The sequence below is a fragment of the Pituophis catenifer genome, unplaced genomic scaffold (genome assembly GCF_029215685.1).
Source record: "Pituophis catenifer annectens isolate HBS135680 unplaced genomic scaffold, rPitCat1.0.hap2 SCAF_1, whole genome shotgun sequence".
NCBI classification, from domain to species: Eukaryota; Metazoa; Chordata; class Lepidosauria; order Squamata; family Colubridae; genus Pituophis; species Pituophis catenifer.
The window spans coordinates 82,081,299-82,095,936 of NW_027256881.1; the positions used below are offsets into that span (position 1 = coordinate 82,081,299).

General features: G+C 36.3%; 1 protein-coding gene across 4 annotated transcripts in view; it reads right to left on the reverse strand.

Moving 5' to 3' along the window:
• Positions 1-14,638, reverse strand: part of PLEKHG1 (pleckstrin homology and RhoGEF domain containing G1) — a 44,574-nt gene continuing 29,936 nt past the window's right edge. For 2 of the 4 annotated variants that reach the window (XM_070951885.1, XM_070951876.1), the window contains 6 exons: positions 12,452-12,485; positions 10,676-10,768; positions 8,687-8,725; positions 6,509-6,519; positions 3,025-4,687; positions 1-1,052 (listed from right to left, as the gene is read on the reverse strand). In XM_070951885.1, coding sequence (XP_070807986.1) covers positions 1-1,052; positions 3,025-4,687; positions 6,509-6,519; positions 8,687-8,725; positions 10,676-10,768; positions 12,452-12,485 — 2,892 coding nt within the window. Of the gene's footprint in view, positions 1,053-3,024; positions 4,688-5,622; positions 5,737-6,508; positions 6,695-7,867; positions 7,891-8,686; positions 8,726-10,675; positions 10,769-12,451; positions 12,486-14,638 lie in introns of all 4 variants that reach the window. The other 2 variants (XM_070951868.1, XM_070951893.1) reach the window with 2 other exon arrangements.

Sequence of the window (14,638 nt, forward strand, 5' to 3'; positions counted from 1 at the left end):
TTAAGCAAAACTACTTGAACTGAGACACTGAAATTTTTCCCTTAGGGATTGGACAATATTCGGCTGATTACTAGATGGCACACTCCATAAGTAATCATTCAATTTGTCGGAATCATCACATGTTGTCAAGAAAGAATCTGACGGGTTAGAAGGATCCAGCAATTTGCCACTGTGAGTTTCTAAAGGAGTAGAGTGTGGATTCACTTTGGGATCCAAGTCCTTTGTTTGGTTACAGAAAGTTTCTAAATCAGATCCCTCATCTTCAGATTTAATTTCAACATAATCATCATCATCTCCTTCTCCATTGTCAGTATCTTTGAAATTACTAAAATAATTGTGGGTTGCTATTTGTGCATTTGAGGGCAAATTCCTTTTAACTCTCAAAATTTTCTGAGAATCTTGTAGAATAACATCTGAGACATTTTCTGAAGTCTGCTTTGTCCCATCGTATGTTGAATGGCCAGGGGTAGCAACAGACACTGATTCTTGACAGTGATCAGTCAGACATTTTTTGTTGGAATGCAAATTCTTTTTCCTCATTTCAGGTGGATAATTTATTGATTCTTCAGACTTGTTGAGCACAATGGAACAAGAGGACTGTGATCTGCTATATGCCTGTGGCTTTGTATTGCTCTCTGTCCTCCCTAAAGAATTATAAAGGTGGCTGTGATACAAGTTCTCTTTATTGGGCTGATTTATAATAGCACTCCACCTTTGTGCAGGAATGTGTGGACAAAGAGGAGTCTGAAAGGAAGGCACTGAGCAGGTTACAGGTCTCACATTTGGCTTCATCCCCATTTCTATAAGGGAGCTTTTTGTCTTCAGGTGAGGAGTTTCTGGCCAAGGAGAAAAGTCAGAAAGTTCTCCATTACTATATGTTGAGTGCAAAAGCCAATTTTCAGCTTTTAAGCATTCTGCAGCTAAGTGAGACGTGGACACAGGTGAAGAATATCTTATGTTTGTTTCTTGAGAAGTAATCTTCTGTGTTTTGGGTGAGGTTTCCCGGAATACAATTTGATCATATAGTTGAGAATATTCAGCAATTCTTGCACCTAAAAAACAAAGGGAAGTTTTAACTAACCTTAATAAATAATGACACCACCACCAGTACAAGTTAACATTTCCTGATAAATAAGGATATTTTAAAACAAACTTTTAGTCAAGTGTCACAGATTTTAACATGCCATTACTGCAAAACAAATATAGATGAACATCTGATCTTAAACAGAGATCTTTCCCATTTCCTATGCTTTCTCCTCCATCTTCTCAAGAAGGATGTCTCTGGAGCTAACTGGGGTACATGAAGTTCATGCAACCAGAAGCCTAAATGAAATCCATCTATATAACATATGTATCCCTTAATTTTATTTTTGGTTGTCTTCAAGTCAGTGTTTACTTCTGGCAATTGCTTGAACTAAATCCATGAAGTTTTCTAGGCAAGATTTCCTTTTTTAAAAGTGATTTGCCACTGCCTACTTCCTAGGACTGAGGAAGGCCATTCAGCTGGTTTCATGCCTAACATGGGATTAGACGTTATGGTTCCCAATTTCTAGACTGATGCTTTTAACCACTATACCAAACTGACTGTAACATCTATGATGACATATTATGGGAAGAGGGATCAAGCATGGAGCTAGCCTGAAATCACTGCACAATTGCAAAAGGGCTAAGATCAACCTGCCCTAAATTCCTTGAAGCCTTATCTAATTGTTACTAGCAGTAGGCTGCCAGACTGGGTAGATTCCTGTATTAGAGAGAGAACATAATTAAAGTAGTTAGCTTGAACTGTGCATGTGTGGGTCCAGTTGTTCATGCCTGACAACTACTGCTACACAGTTTCTTCTATCATTTCTTCTACATACTTATTCCTGCAACTACATCCTAAGCGGTTTTCTGTCTCCCGATGCTAAAAATCATATGATGGTATCTAGGAAATGCACCTTTTTGCAGTGATCCCTGCCCAGTGGAGCAATCTCTTCTCTAGTGATCTGGCAGGCCCCCACCCTTTGTCCTCCAACATTTTTTAAATTAAATGAAGTTATGCAACTGTTTAGAATTTATACTAGGCAAGTTCTTAAATGCACTGAGCAACTCACTGCTTTTCTGATTTAAATCAGGCATGTGGCTTAATTTAAAAGCCAATTAGTTGCCAGTACTATAAAATTCAAATCAGAATAACAGAGTTGGAAGGGACCTTAGAAGTCTTCTAGTCCAACCCCCTGCTCTGGCAGGAAGCCCTATACCATTTCAGAAAATGGTTGTCCAATCTCTTCAAAAAACCTTCAGTGCTGGAGCATTCACAACTTCTGGAGGCAAGTTGTTCCACTGATTAATTATTCTAACTGTCAGGAAATTTCTCCTTACTTCTAGGTTACTTCTCTCCTTGATTAATTTTCATCCATTGCTTCTTGTCCTGCCTTCTGGTGCTTTGGAAAATAAGTTGATCCTTTTTTCTTTGTGGCAGCCCCTGAAATATTGGAACACTGCTATCATGTCTCCCCACCTCAACTATTCCTTCTTTTCATTAAACTGGACATACCCAATTCCAGAACTATTTTTTATATGTTTTAATCTCCAGTCCCCTAATCATCTTTGTTGCTCTTCTCTGCACTCTTTCTAGAGTATTAACATTTTTTTTACACTGTGGCAACCCAAACTGGATGCAGTATTCCAAGTGTGGTCTTACCAAGACATTATTAAGTGGTATTAACACATCACGTGATCTTGATTCTATCTTTCTGTTAATGCAGTTTAGGACTGTTGGCTTTTTTGGCAGCTGTAGCTCATATTTAAGCCAACAGTGTGCTACAGCTGCCAAAAAAGCCAACATAGTCCTCAGCTGCATTAATAGAGGAATAGATCTTACTCATAATGACAGAAATGCTAGCGTAAGTATATTAATTGGAATTTTTTCAGTCAATTCAAAGAAATATTGACCAATGGATGGGTAAAGTATACCTATAAGTCATTGTGTTCAAATACTCAACAGATCAGTTTTAAAAATGAGGGAAAATATAAGCATACCAATGGCAGGTCCACCTTGTTTCTTCTCTTCTAAAATGGCCGCCAAGTCCTTGTGCTTTGATTTCTGTTGCCGACTCAGAAATTGCTCTTGCTCTGCATTTTTTACTTTCAAAAACTGGTTTGCTTTTTTGATTTTTTGACTGTATTGTCTTGCCATCATAAAAACACGATTCTTTGTTTTATCCACAGAATCGTGTTCGCCATTAGTATTTATTGTATTTACACTGCAGAATATATTATTGGGAGATTCATAAAGGCTATCAGCAAAACCTCTGTCATTTGAGAGTGAAGATCTGTTGAGATCTATTAGTGAATTTGCTTTATATGATGTTGCCTCTTCAAACTTAATGTTGGCTTCACTTAACCTAGCTACCTTGTTTGGCAAAGTTTTTGACAAAGCACTTTTTTCTGGTAGTGGGAGCATAGTCAATGAATATTTTATATCTTTATTTGGTCCACCAGTAGTTCTGCTAGATGCTTGATTATCAACCTCATCTTTGCAGACAGGAAAAGCCGCAAGGACGTGATCTCGTGCCTTTTCTTCATTTTTCTTGATATAATTCTCCAGGTCATTCCAGATTTCATCTACTTCCTCTGATAATTTATCTGCAACAGACTTGTGAGAGTGTGAATCGGAATTTGAGGAACTCTCCGCGAAACTTAAGCAGCCACGATTTAATGGAACATAATGATAGGGATTTTCATCTTCACTGAACTGGAGGCTTTCTTCAGAAACAAATTGTCGGAGTTGGTTACAGCATGCAAAATCTGTTTCCATACCCAGAAAATTTCTCTTTTTGGAACATTTAAGGTAATCACTTTTGAAATTTGACACTGATTCTTCTGGGAGGCCTATGGTATCATAGATATTTTCCTCACTAATCCTTAACTCATAAGACCTTACAGATGAAGCCTCTTTCCTAGGAACGGCTTCATTTCTGCTAGGAATACAAGTCCTGTTTTGAGATGATTGAATTTTTTTGAAAGAATAGTCTTGGTCATATGTCTCATAGAGTGAATCTTTAGCTGACCCTTGTGGAGCACGGTTGGACTCTTCCCTCTGAGCTAGCCCCATTAACTTCAAATCTTCGAAACTTATATTGTCATAGACGTGATCTATGTCATCTATAGTCAATTCTTCTGAAGATTCCTGACATTCTTGAAGATTGTCCATGTCACTTCTGGAGTTTTTAATTTCATTCCAAGAGGCACTTTGATCATGGTAATTCTTTCTATATCTTGCTCCAGTTTTACTTTCACCAGCGCTGCTGGCCCGCCTCATAATTCTATGAGAATTCAGGTTGGAAATATCGTTTTGATGAACTAGTCCTACATGCCAACTGCAAGGACGGTTTGATGGGATCCTTTCTTCACATGCAATGGAAGTTAAGTTGGATGTGGAGTCTGATGGCATGAACATTTGGTAATCATCATCATCATCATCTACATTGTCTTGCAGAGGACGTCTACTTGGGAACAATGCTTGCCGAATCTGATGGTCTGTCCAGATATTTCTCACTGCAGCTGTTCTCCCCAAAATATTTGCCACAAATGAGTTGTTTTGGGGAGTAAAATGTTCAGATAACTGACTATCCCCATTGCAGGAAAATGAAAGCTTTGTGTTCATCTGGGAAGGAGATTCATCTGTACATTTTTGGGAGTTCTGTGAAGTTTTAAAATATAGAATATTATTAGACTGTATTCTAATCACATCAATGCTAATCATGAATTTAAGTTCTAAAATTTCTGATTCTTGTGTAGCCAAAATGACATTTCCTTAAATTGCATAGGAAGGAGGCACTGGTAGTTCTGCTGTATTCTAAGGTTTAAGACGTATACTCTTATTCATTCTATTATGAAAACCATGACTAAATAACATGCAAGAAACCAGGATACTGGAGAGTTCTTGCTTGCTTGCAAATCTTTATGTTTGTCTGTACACATAAAATGGTATTTTTCTATAAGCACCTTGTGCCTTTTGAGACTCAAAATTTGGAAAGTTGATGATATGTCCACAGAGTTGGAAGAGAATTTTATAATGCTACTTCATCCTGACTCATATTTTGATGTAAGCTTGTTTTAATAACCATTAAGTAGAACCTATTGATTATCAACATTTTTTTCTTCCCGGGGATAAGTCACAAATAAGGGCATAATATAGATAAAAGGATGTGCAAACTGTATTGTAAATGATCCCATATAACTTTTTGTTTTATTGATTATTGTGTTGCAGCCTCTGATTTTTTCCCCTTTTTTTACTTCATTTGCATCTCTCAACACATAAAAAAAATCAGTTTTCCATGATATTTTTTTAAGGAAATTATTGGAATTTGAATGGTTTCATATCCATGTCCATGTAAATTTCTTAATATCATTACAGACAATGTAAATTTCTTAATATCATTACAGACATGGCTTAGCATTCTCTTACCTTGGATATGATTTCAACTTGCTATTCTAAGCTACATTTCTGATGTTCTCTGGTAAACTCCCATCCAAATATTAAACAGTTAATCCAATCATATTTACTGTGGTTGTTTTAGCTCAACCAGTCTTGGTTAGGTGCTGCCATGATGATTTCACAACTTTTTCAATTACCTGAATTTCACATATGTTGAAATTAAAAGTTCTTCGTTTCTCAAAATTTTCAGTAACTTGACTATTCAATCTTTTGCGGCCTCCCTTTGGTTTTTGCTGAAAATGTTGAGTGCTCTGTGGAAATGGGTGAATATTAAACTATATGTCTAATTTCAGCCAAAGTAAAGCCTAGTAATTTTCTGAGTTCAACAAGTAGATGCTATATTTCAACTGATACCATGGAAGACTCTTTTTGTATGATTCAGCTATCTACACTGACATCTAAGATTGGTCTCATGGAGTAAATTCAAACAAGATTTCTTTGGAATTGTTGTCATTATGTTAAAATGTTGGTAACATACAAATATATGCTAACAGTGAAATTCATGAGTGTTGATAGGATGAAGGGGGATCAACAAGGAGAGGAAATTACATCTTCAACTATACTTTCTGCATCTCACTTTTTTATATGTGATGTTTCTCAGTCTTTTTCCCTGATTCAGTCTTCCCTTTTGTATTTTTTTTTATTCTTTCATGTGATCATTCTCTCAGCACATTACCAAATTTCTTTCTATTAGCTCAGTATAACTATTGTGGATTGGAAGGAAATTCTTTTGAGAGAATTCCTCCCTCTATTGCTAAGCTCCATGAACTAATCTTTGGCAGAGGACAGAATTCAACAGTGGTCGAAGATCTCAGAAATTCCTATTGTATTCCCCCAATGGTTAGGATGCAGATGTGAAAATGTTAACCACCTCTGTTAATTGATTTGGGTTGCTGAAAGCTAAAGCAAGGATACCCCATTGTTTATTCATCTTAGTATGGTTCATGAAGTCATTCTACATATGATATTGAATGTTAATGGATCAATGTGTTCTCTCTCCATTTCATGAAATAAGGCACTTACTTGTTCGGTCTCTTCTTCATCATCAGCATCGGTCTGATCTGTAACATCTGTGAGAATATTGTCCTCCTGACCACTGCTATAGGCTGCTTCATTTGAATCTAGCCGTTGGCAATTCAGTGAATGATTCTTCCTGGGACTGAGGAACAACTCAGCCTGAGATAGCAGGGCTCCTTCAGTACTCATCCGCTAGGGGTAGAGGAAGGAAAAATACAGATTTAAATATTCCATATTCTGTACTATGCAGTACACCTTTTATACAGCCTAGCAGAGTATCCAGAGCAACCCACAATACTCTTCATCTTCATGTTATTTTGCTATTAAAAAGCATGTTCTTTTTAAAGCGATTTTCCTTATCTTTATTTTTCAAATGATTTTTAAAAGAATGACTCAATATTCTGCCTGCTGTGGTCCTTGATGTTCACATCTGACCCTTAGCATATTGCTCAAAGACTGGGGTGGCCTTTGAAATCCTCCAATCCTGCTTTAAAAATATGTCTTGTATATTGTGGTGTGCTCTGCAGGGCATGCATATGCATAGGTTTTTTATCATTTCTCATATATTCTCATGCAGTTTTTATTTTAGCTTGGAAGATTCGTATTATAACTCCTCTTGATTTCTATGGTATGCCTTCTGCTGTTTTTGCAGACAATAATCCCCTTCGTTTTAACATTTGTTTGCTCCTGTTCCTGTTCTCCCTTTTTTTGTAACATGGTCATTAAAACATATATATTAAAACGTTGTTTGTTTCAATGTACTTCAAAACAGGAAAAAAGGATGAAGCTATCAGATAGAAATGTTTAATTGAAGAGCATAGACAGACAGACAGAGGTAGTCCTTGACTTACAACAGTTTGTTTAGTTACTGTTCAAAATTACAACGGCACTGAAAAAAGTGACTTATGACCGTTTTTCACACTTACAACCGTTGCAGCATCCCTGTGGTCACGTGATCAAAATTCAAATGCTTGGCAACTGACTCAATTTATGATGGTTGCAGTGTCCAGGGTCATGTGATCACCTTTTGCTACCCACTGACAATGGGGAAACCAGATTTACTTAACAACCATGTTACTAACTTAACAACTGCAGTGATTCACTTAACAACTGTGGTAAGAAAGATTGTAAATGGGGTAAAATTCACTTAACAAATGTCTCACTTAGCAAGAGAAATTTTGGGCTTAGTTGTCATTGTAAGTTGAGGACTACCTGCAAATAGATAGATGATAGATATGCTTTCAATGTCATTAAATATATATTCATTAAATATATTAATATATTCATTAAATATATGTATAGTAATATTCTAGATTTGGTTGTTTTTTTAAACTGCCAGTTCCTTGAATAAACAATATAGTTTACCTTTTGCAAATTTGGGTCCATTTCTGAAATGATTGAAAAACAAACGTAAGTATCATATGGTGGCTTGCATTTATACTAACTTTTAGTATACTGCTTTATCCAGGGAAAATCAAAAGAAATTTAAGACTGCTTAAATTTATGTTTTGGTGTAGGATGGGAAGGATATTTTAGAAAATATTTCTTCCTTGTGGAAAAACTACTCAACTACCCAGTTAATTGGATAGTATTTATTCATTGCAGAAAAAAGTGCTTCAGAAACAGCTAATAGGTAGTACAGTAGTGACTTTAATGCCCAATAGAGTTAAAGGGGTTAAGATAAAAGGTAAATAAAGCAAGCAGTGAGAAATCTTCCTCTTAATAAGGCATGTATGTCTCTGTGTTTTCTTGTTTTCATTTAGAGGAGGAAATAACGCAATTCAGGGCTATGCAGTGTGGGAACACCAATGCAAAACCAGCCTGCAACTCTTTAAAGCAGCCCCATTTTTAAAAATAGCAGTATGAGCCAGTTAAAGCAACAACAACAACAGAATTTTATTACAGTGGAGTGCAGTCTCATAGGGCAGCCTGAAGCAGTGTAAATGAAGCTTTTAGTCCACATGGGTAAATCTACCACAAACGGGTGTCTTTTGTTCAGCCACATTTGTAAGGATTGGTGAGTGGATGCCATCTATAGCACCATTTTTATTAACACTTGATGTTACATCCTATATAAATGCATTTTGTACAGTTAATTACATGAATAATTACAGTGAAATGTGCCATGCTTAAATACACATTGTAACTAAAGTATATCTTGTATTTTGATATTATGCAACTTACCACTTGATTTTGTGATTTTATGAACTCTGGAAGAAGGTTCTGTGTGGAAAACAACATATATTTATTAATATTTTTATTTTTTAAAATGTTATTATGTATTATTATTTAATTTTATTTGCCTCTTATACCCAGCTACATTCATCTTTTATTACTACCAAGCTGAAATTACAAAGGTTCCTGGGAATGAAATTCCTAGATCTTGATGTGGCTGCTGAAACCAAACTACTTCAACAGATTTCCTATATAACTCTACCTGAAAAATCAGGAAATCTATTTCAGGAAGAAATCCCTGCACAAAGAAGGGAATCTTTATGGTTGGAAATTTAAAGGACTTATTAAACAATGGGCTCCTTCAGTTAGATAGATAAAGAATTAAACACTATATATTTCAATGTCTTTCAGAAACTTACCATGCTTTCAAAATGTGAGGTTTATTAGCACAAGATTGACAAGCAGTGTTAATGATAACTTGGGACTTAATCCTTGGTCTTTAAAAGAAATGTCATAGGATAGAGAACATTTGGCCTGTAGTTATTCTATCTTCCTAGAACAGGGGTGTCAAACCGTGGGTTGGATGCGTCACATGCAGGTCACGCCCACCCCAGCTCCGCCAAGGAGAAAATGTCACGATACATCATGTGATGGCAACGTGAAGCCATGAGCTTCAAAGCCCTTCTAGTATCTCAGATGATACTAGATGCCTGCAAGTGCTGTTCCATTTCAGCTGCACCCCAAGAGGGAAGTTGCTAAGTGACTAAGGTAGCCAAAACCAAGTCTGCAGACATCCTGGCTTAATATCTGCAGTGGGAACACTACCACAGGCACTTCATGGTTTGTTGGAGAGACTGGCCAAGTCGGGGGAGGAGTCAAGCAGAGAATTAATCTGGGCTCTTTACATAGGCACAAGAAGGCAAGAACCAACCCACTTTGGTTGTCATTGAACCTTATCTAGTCTGGCCCAAACCACCAGTCTGGGAAGATTCCTCTGAAACAGGCATGAGAAATAAAATAACTAATTGGTATCTTCTTGTATGAACCTGGTTGTTTGGGCCTGACACAGCTCTTCTAAAAAGGGAAGGCACAAGGCAGCTGAGGCTAGACCAGGGGTTGGCAACCTTAAACACTCAAAGAACCACAAAAGTCCTAACTGGAAGCCCCCGTTCAATTCTGGAGCCAACCAGAAGTTCGGTTCTTTCATCATAGTGTCCTCCTAGTGTGGCATCCTTTTTCCTCTGCCTGTCCTAACCGAAAGCCCTATCAATTGTGGAGGGGACCAGCAACGGGGAGCCGCAGCAGAAGGATAAAAGAGCCACATGCGGCTCCAAAGCTGCGGGTTGCTGACCCCTGGGCTAGACAAAGCAATTACTGCATGGATACCAACAGAGGTGGGTTTGAGGCCTCTGTAGTTGTATGTGGAAAAGGTGGCTTGTTTTATTTGGTATAATCAGCATTTATGTAGGACACAGGGCAAGGATCCATTTATTTCAATCTATCTCACCTTCATTTCTTCCACCAGGAAAAGCAACAATTTTTTGGAGACAAGTAAATCCAACCAGAAATAATAAATGTATCATATTTCATATTTTATAAAGATGAGTATGTTACAAAGGTATCTGTTCTATACTTTATATGTCTGCACATAAAAATATCACAGATGTAGATTATTTAACAAAATGAAGTGTGGATTTGTGAGAGAAACAAAGAAGTTATTTGCAGTGCAATCTCATGTGGCTATTCAGTCCCACTACTGAGTGTAATGGCAAGCTACTGCTAAATAGTGAAGTTAAAGTATCTTTTTTACCATAATATGACCAGTATGCATATATGAATTCTTTAAAGTTCATTCCTTCTGTGGTTCACATTACAACTTTCATATTGCTTTTATTTTCAGTCCTAAATCTGTGTTTTATTCATATGAAATTTGAAACTGTTTCCTCTTAATTCCATTCTAATTGTAAATATAAGCACACCTAAAACAAAATTTATTACCTGATTTCCTTCTCATCCTTTGTGGAGTAATGCCCTCTTTAGAGTTATTTGAAGCTTTCATTTCTTCTGGGCTGTAATGGAACCCCGGGTGATCTATTAAAAAAGAAAAAAGATTCTCTGATTTTGAAAGTAATGCTTTATGTATAAGGTTGAGCCACAACTACACTTCTGTATGATCTGCCACAATGAAGTAAAATCAGGAAATAGGATTCATGCTGAGATTTATATAGATACATGCAACTAAAGGCAGAGATCACAACACATCAGAATAGGATTTATTTGTCCCTTTCAAGAAAGCTCTTTAATTTTCTTTCTTATAATAATAATAATAATTCTCCAGAGATGACCCAATCATTTTAGGCAAGTTTCACAGCTCTTAGTAAAGTAGGTATCCTGAAGGCATTCACATGTAGCCTTGCAGATGATTGGCAGGTTATGGTAAAAAAATGAACTGAACATAAAACAACAGTACCACATAATATTTTTGATCATCTGACATGCTACTGGATGCAAACAAGCCATATCACGGCACAACTCTTTCTACATACACACATACACACACACACAAACCAGGGGTGGGTTCTAAATTTTTTTACTAGTGGTTCTGGGGGTGTGGCTTATTTTGTGGGCATGGCTTGATGGTCATGTGATAATTATTTAGGATTTAGCAGAGGTACTGGTCTACCAGGCTTTTAACTGCTTGCAGAGCTGTACCGATCTACCTATTTATTTTTGAAGGCACTGGTCTACCCATTTATTTTTGCAGGCACCGGTCTACTCATTTGTTTCTGGAGGCACCGGTCTACCACCAAACTGCCTTTTACCATTCATCAGCTGAAGGGCGGCCCTTTGAAGCCCCGCAGCAAGAGTTTAAACAGTTTTTTTTCCTTATAGCCAATCAGCTGGGACTCAGGAGGCAGCAATAGATGGGGGTGGGGCCAAATAAAAGGTAAGAATAACGTGGGGGTGGAGGGAGGGGGGGCAGAACCGGTTGGGTGACATCATATCGTCACTGCTACCGGCTTGGCAGAACTGGGCGGAACCGGGAAGAACCCACCACTGACACAAACCCCCAGTATTATGCAACAAAGTGGAAAATAGAATACAAAAAAAAATATTATTTAAAAGGGTCTTCAGTAAATTTAATCCCATTCACATAAACAGGGAAAAATAGATTGGGTTAAGGGTAGCTGTAATCTGTCCTTATTACTCAGGAAGCACAATGTCTCTGAACTATATTCCCTGCAAAAAAAATTGCTGCACGATAACAGCTCTCCATAGGTACAGACACAGACAGATAATATACACCCATCCACCAAGAACCTTTTATTGTATATAAGAGGGAGTTAAAAAGAAAATATCTTAGCAGGCTTTTGAAATGGTTTTTCTAACAGAAATTCATATAAAATATCTTCACATAACAACATTGTAACACTTATACTGCAGATTAAGGATGCTTGTGGGAGTTTTATTATGTTACATGGGCAGCTAAACAACTTGATCTGCAGTCCTACATTACAAACAGGACACCTACAAAAGTCACATTGTCTGGAAACAGAGTGAGCCAGTTATCATTTGTGAGTTTGCATAATAGCAACATTTTAAGGGAGACGTACATGAGTCTCACACAATTATTCAACAGACCTTACCCAGCCCCCAGAAACCTAGTGACAACTAGCATCAACTATGTTGATTGAATAGCTTCATCTCTCAATATTTATTTCCCATCTTTAAGAATAGCAATGCAGTTTAATTATTTAAACAAGGTATACTTACAAATTGCATCCATTTCAAGAATTGCTTGCTTGGCCTGAAAAAGAAATATTGGATATTATTTATTTGATTTATACCGTACCTTCCCTGCTCTTGCAGGCTTTCAAGGCTGCTAACAAAATTTGAAATTGTGGTGGAAATATTGAGTTGAATTGAATGATCAATTAGCAAAAATTGAATTATCACAGGATTGGAAAGGGATTATGAAGATCCAGTTAAAGTCCCTACCCAGTTATGACACTTAAAGTAATGTGATAACTTTAAGATTAATTAGATCACATTGCATTTTGGCGTAGGAGGAAAAGCAAAATATAATCATCATATAAATTTCTGATTCTCTGATAAGCCATAGATTAATCTTGACAAATATGTATGCCCCAACATAGTGTTCAACAAACTAATATGTAGTTTAGAGTGATACTTTTAGACACAAGTCATGCAATTCCTTTTTGCCCCTTCCCCACCCCCCAAACGCTTCATTCATGACTATTTTCCAACCAGTCTGTGATTTCTGATTTTATAGTAAAAAAATATAAAGAACGACCTAGAAAGGCATTGCTGTCAAGGATCAGCAGATTAAAAAGTATGAAGAATTTCTCTCTCACCCAATGGTTTTCCTGCAACTGCTTCTTCATGCACGAATGTATATAAACATTCTTAACTAGGATCAGGACTCAAAATTTACTCAGAAACTTATGACAAAGTTATAACCATCTACTTAGTGTTACATATATTGACGGCAGCTGGAATTACATATGCTAAATATTGGAAAAATGTGAACACCCCACCAGATGATGACAAAATTAAGAAAAATTGGGATTGTTCAGAAATGGACGGATTAACTTTAAAAATTAAAGATAAAGAAGACTCGAAATATTACAGGGCATGGAATAAATTTTATGAATGGATGGAGACAAGAGGTAGAAATGAGAGGGAAGTTTATGAATGTCAGTACAACAAAGATGTATAAAACTATGGATATAATAAGGAAAAATTTGTAAATAAGCTAATGTAAGTAGAAACTTAGCTGAAGTTTTCTTTTATTTCCTTTTTCTTTTGGTTGTATTGTTGCAATTACTGCTAACATAGTACAGTTATAGTTATTAGCATGTATGTTAAGATTTATCATTGATCTTTCTCTGGTTTTGCTTTATTTGCATTGTTATCCTGACATGGCACTGTCTTTTCAATAAAATAAGATTTAAAAAAGGACTCGAAATCTCATATTTATGTTACCATGCTATCTGAACAAATTTTCTCCATTAACTTTATTTTTAATCCTACAACAGGATTTACTATAGTTGATTGATAAATGGAGTCATATAACACGCCAAACCCAAACAAAGAAACCTGCATTTTGCTTTATCCTCTCTCTGTGTGTGTATTTAAAAAAAAAACACATGTTGATGGGGAAAATGCATCCTACATTGTTTTTTCATGGCAAGATTATATACCAATAAATCTGCAAGATTAAAGGAGTACTTCAGTTATTGTCCACTAGGTGTAGCAAGTGTACAACCTCAGATGTAAATACCAGTCTATCACTACAGTAACTTCATAAAAACTTTTTATTATTTTCTCTACAAAATGTTATCTCACTCAAAAATTATACGCTAACATTTGGTTTATGAAAATGATGGTATATACCAGGTATGGGTGGTCCTCTAAATATTGTAAAACTCAAAGTCATCTCACAACCAACAAACTAGTGGATACCATGTTTCCCCGAAAATAAGACCCTGTCTTATATTTTTTTGAACCCTGAAATAAGCGCTTGGCATTATTGCCATGCACTCAAAAGCCCGATTGGTCTTATTATCAGGGGATGTCTTATTTTGGGGAAAACAGGGTAGTCAGAAATGATAGAAGTTATAGTCTAGTATTATCTGGAGAAGCTGAGCAATTTATTTATTTTTATTTATTAAATTTATATTTAGTTTTAAATTTGACATATTAATAAGTAAAATACATTTTAAAAAATACAGTTTCTCACACCATAGTTGTTTTTCACATAGACCATTGCTGCCATTTAGCCAAGTGTTACAATTGTACAGCATACACACAATTATAGTTCATTATGAATTCATTTTTCTAATATATAAATGTTTTGGCATCATTTTTAATTTCTCTCTATTGTTTCAGAGCCATGGTAGTGCAATGGTTAGAATGCAGGGCCTTCTGCTCACTCCA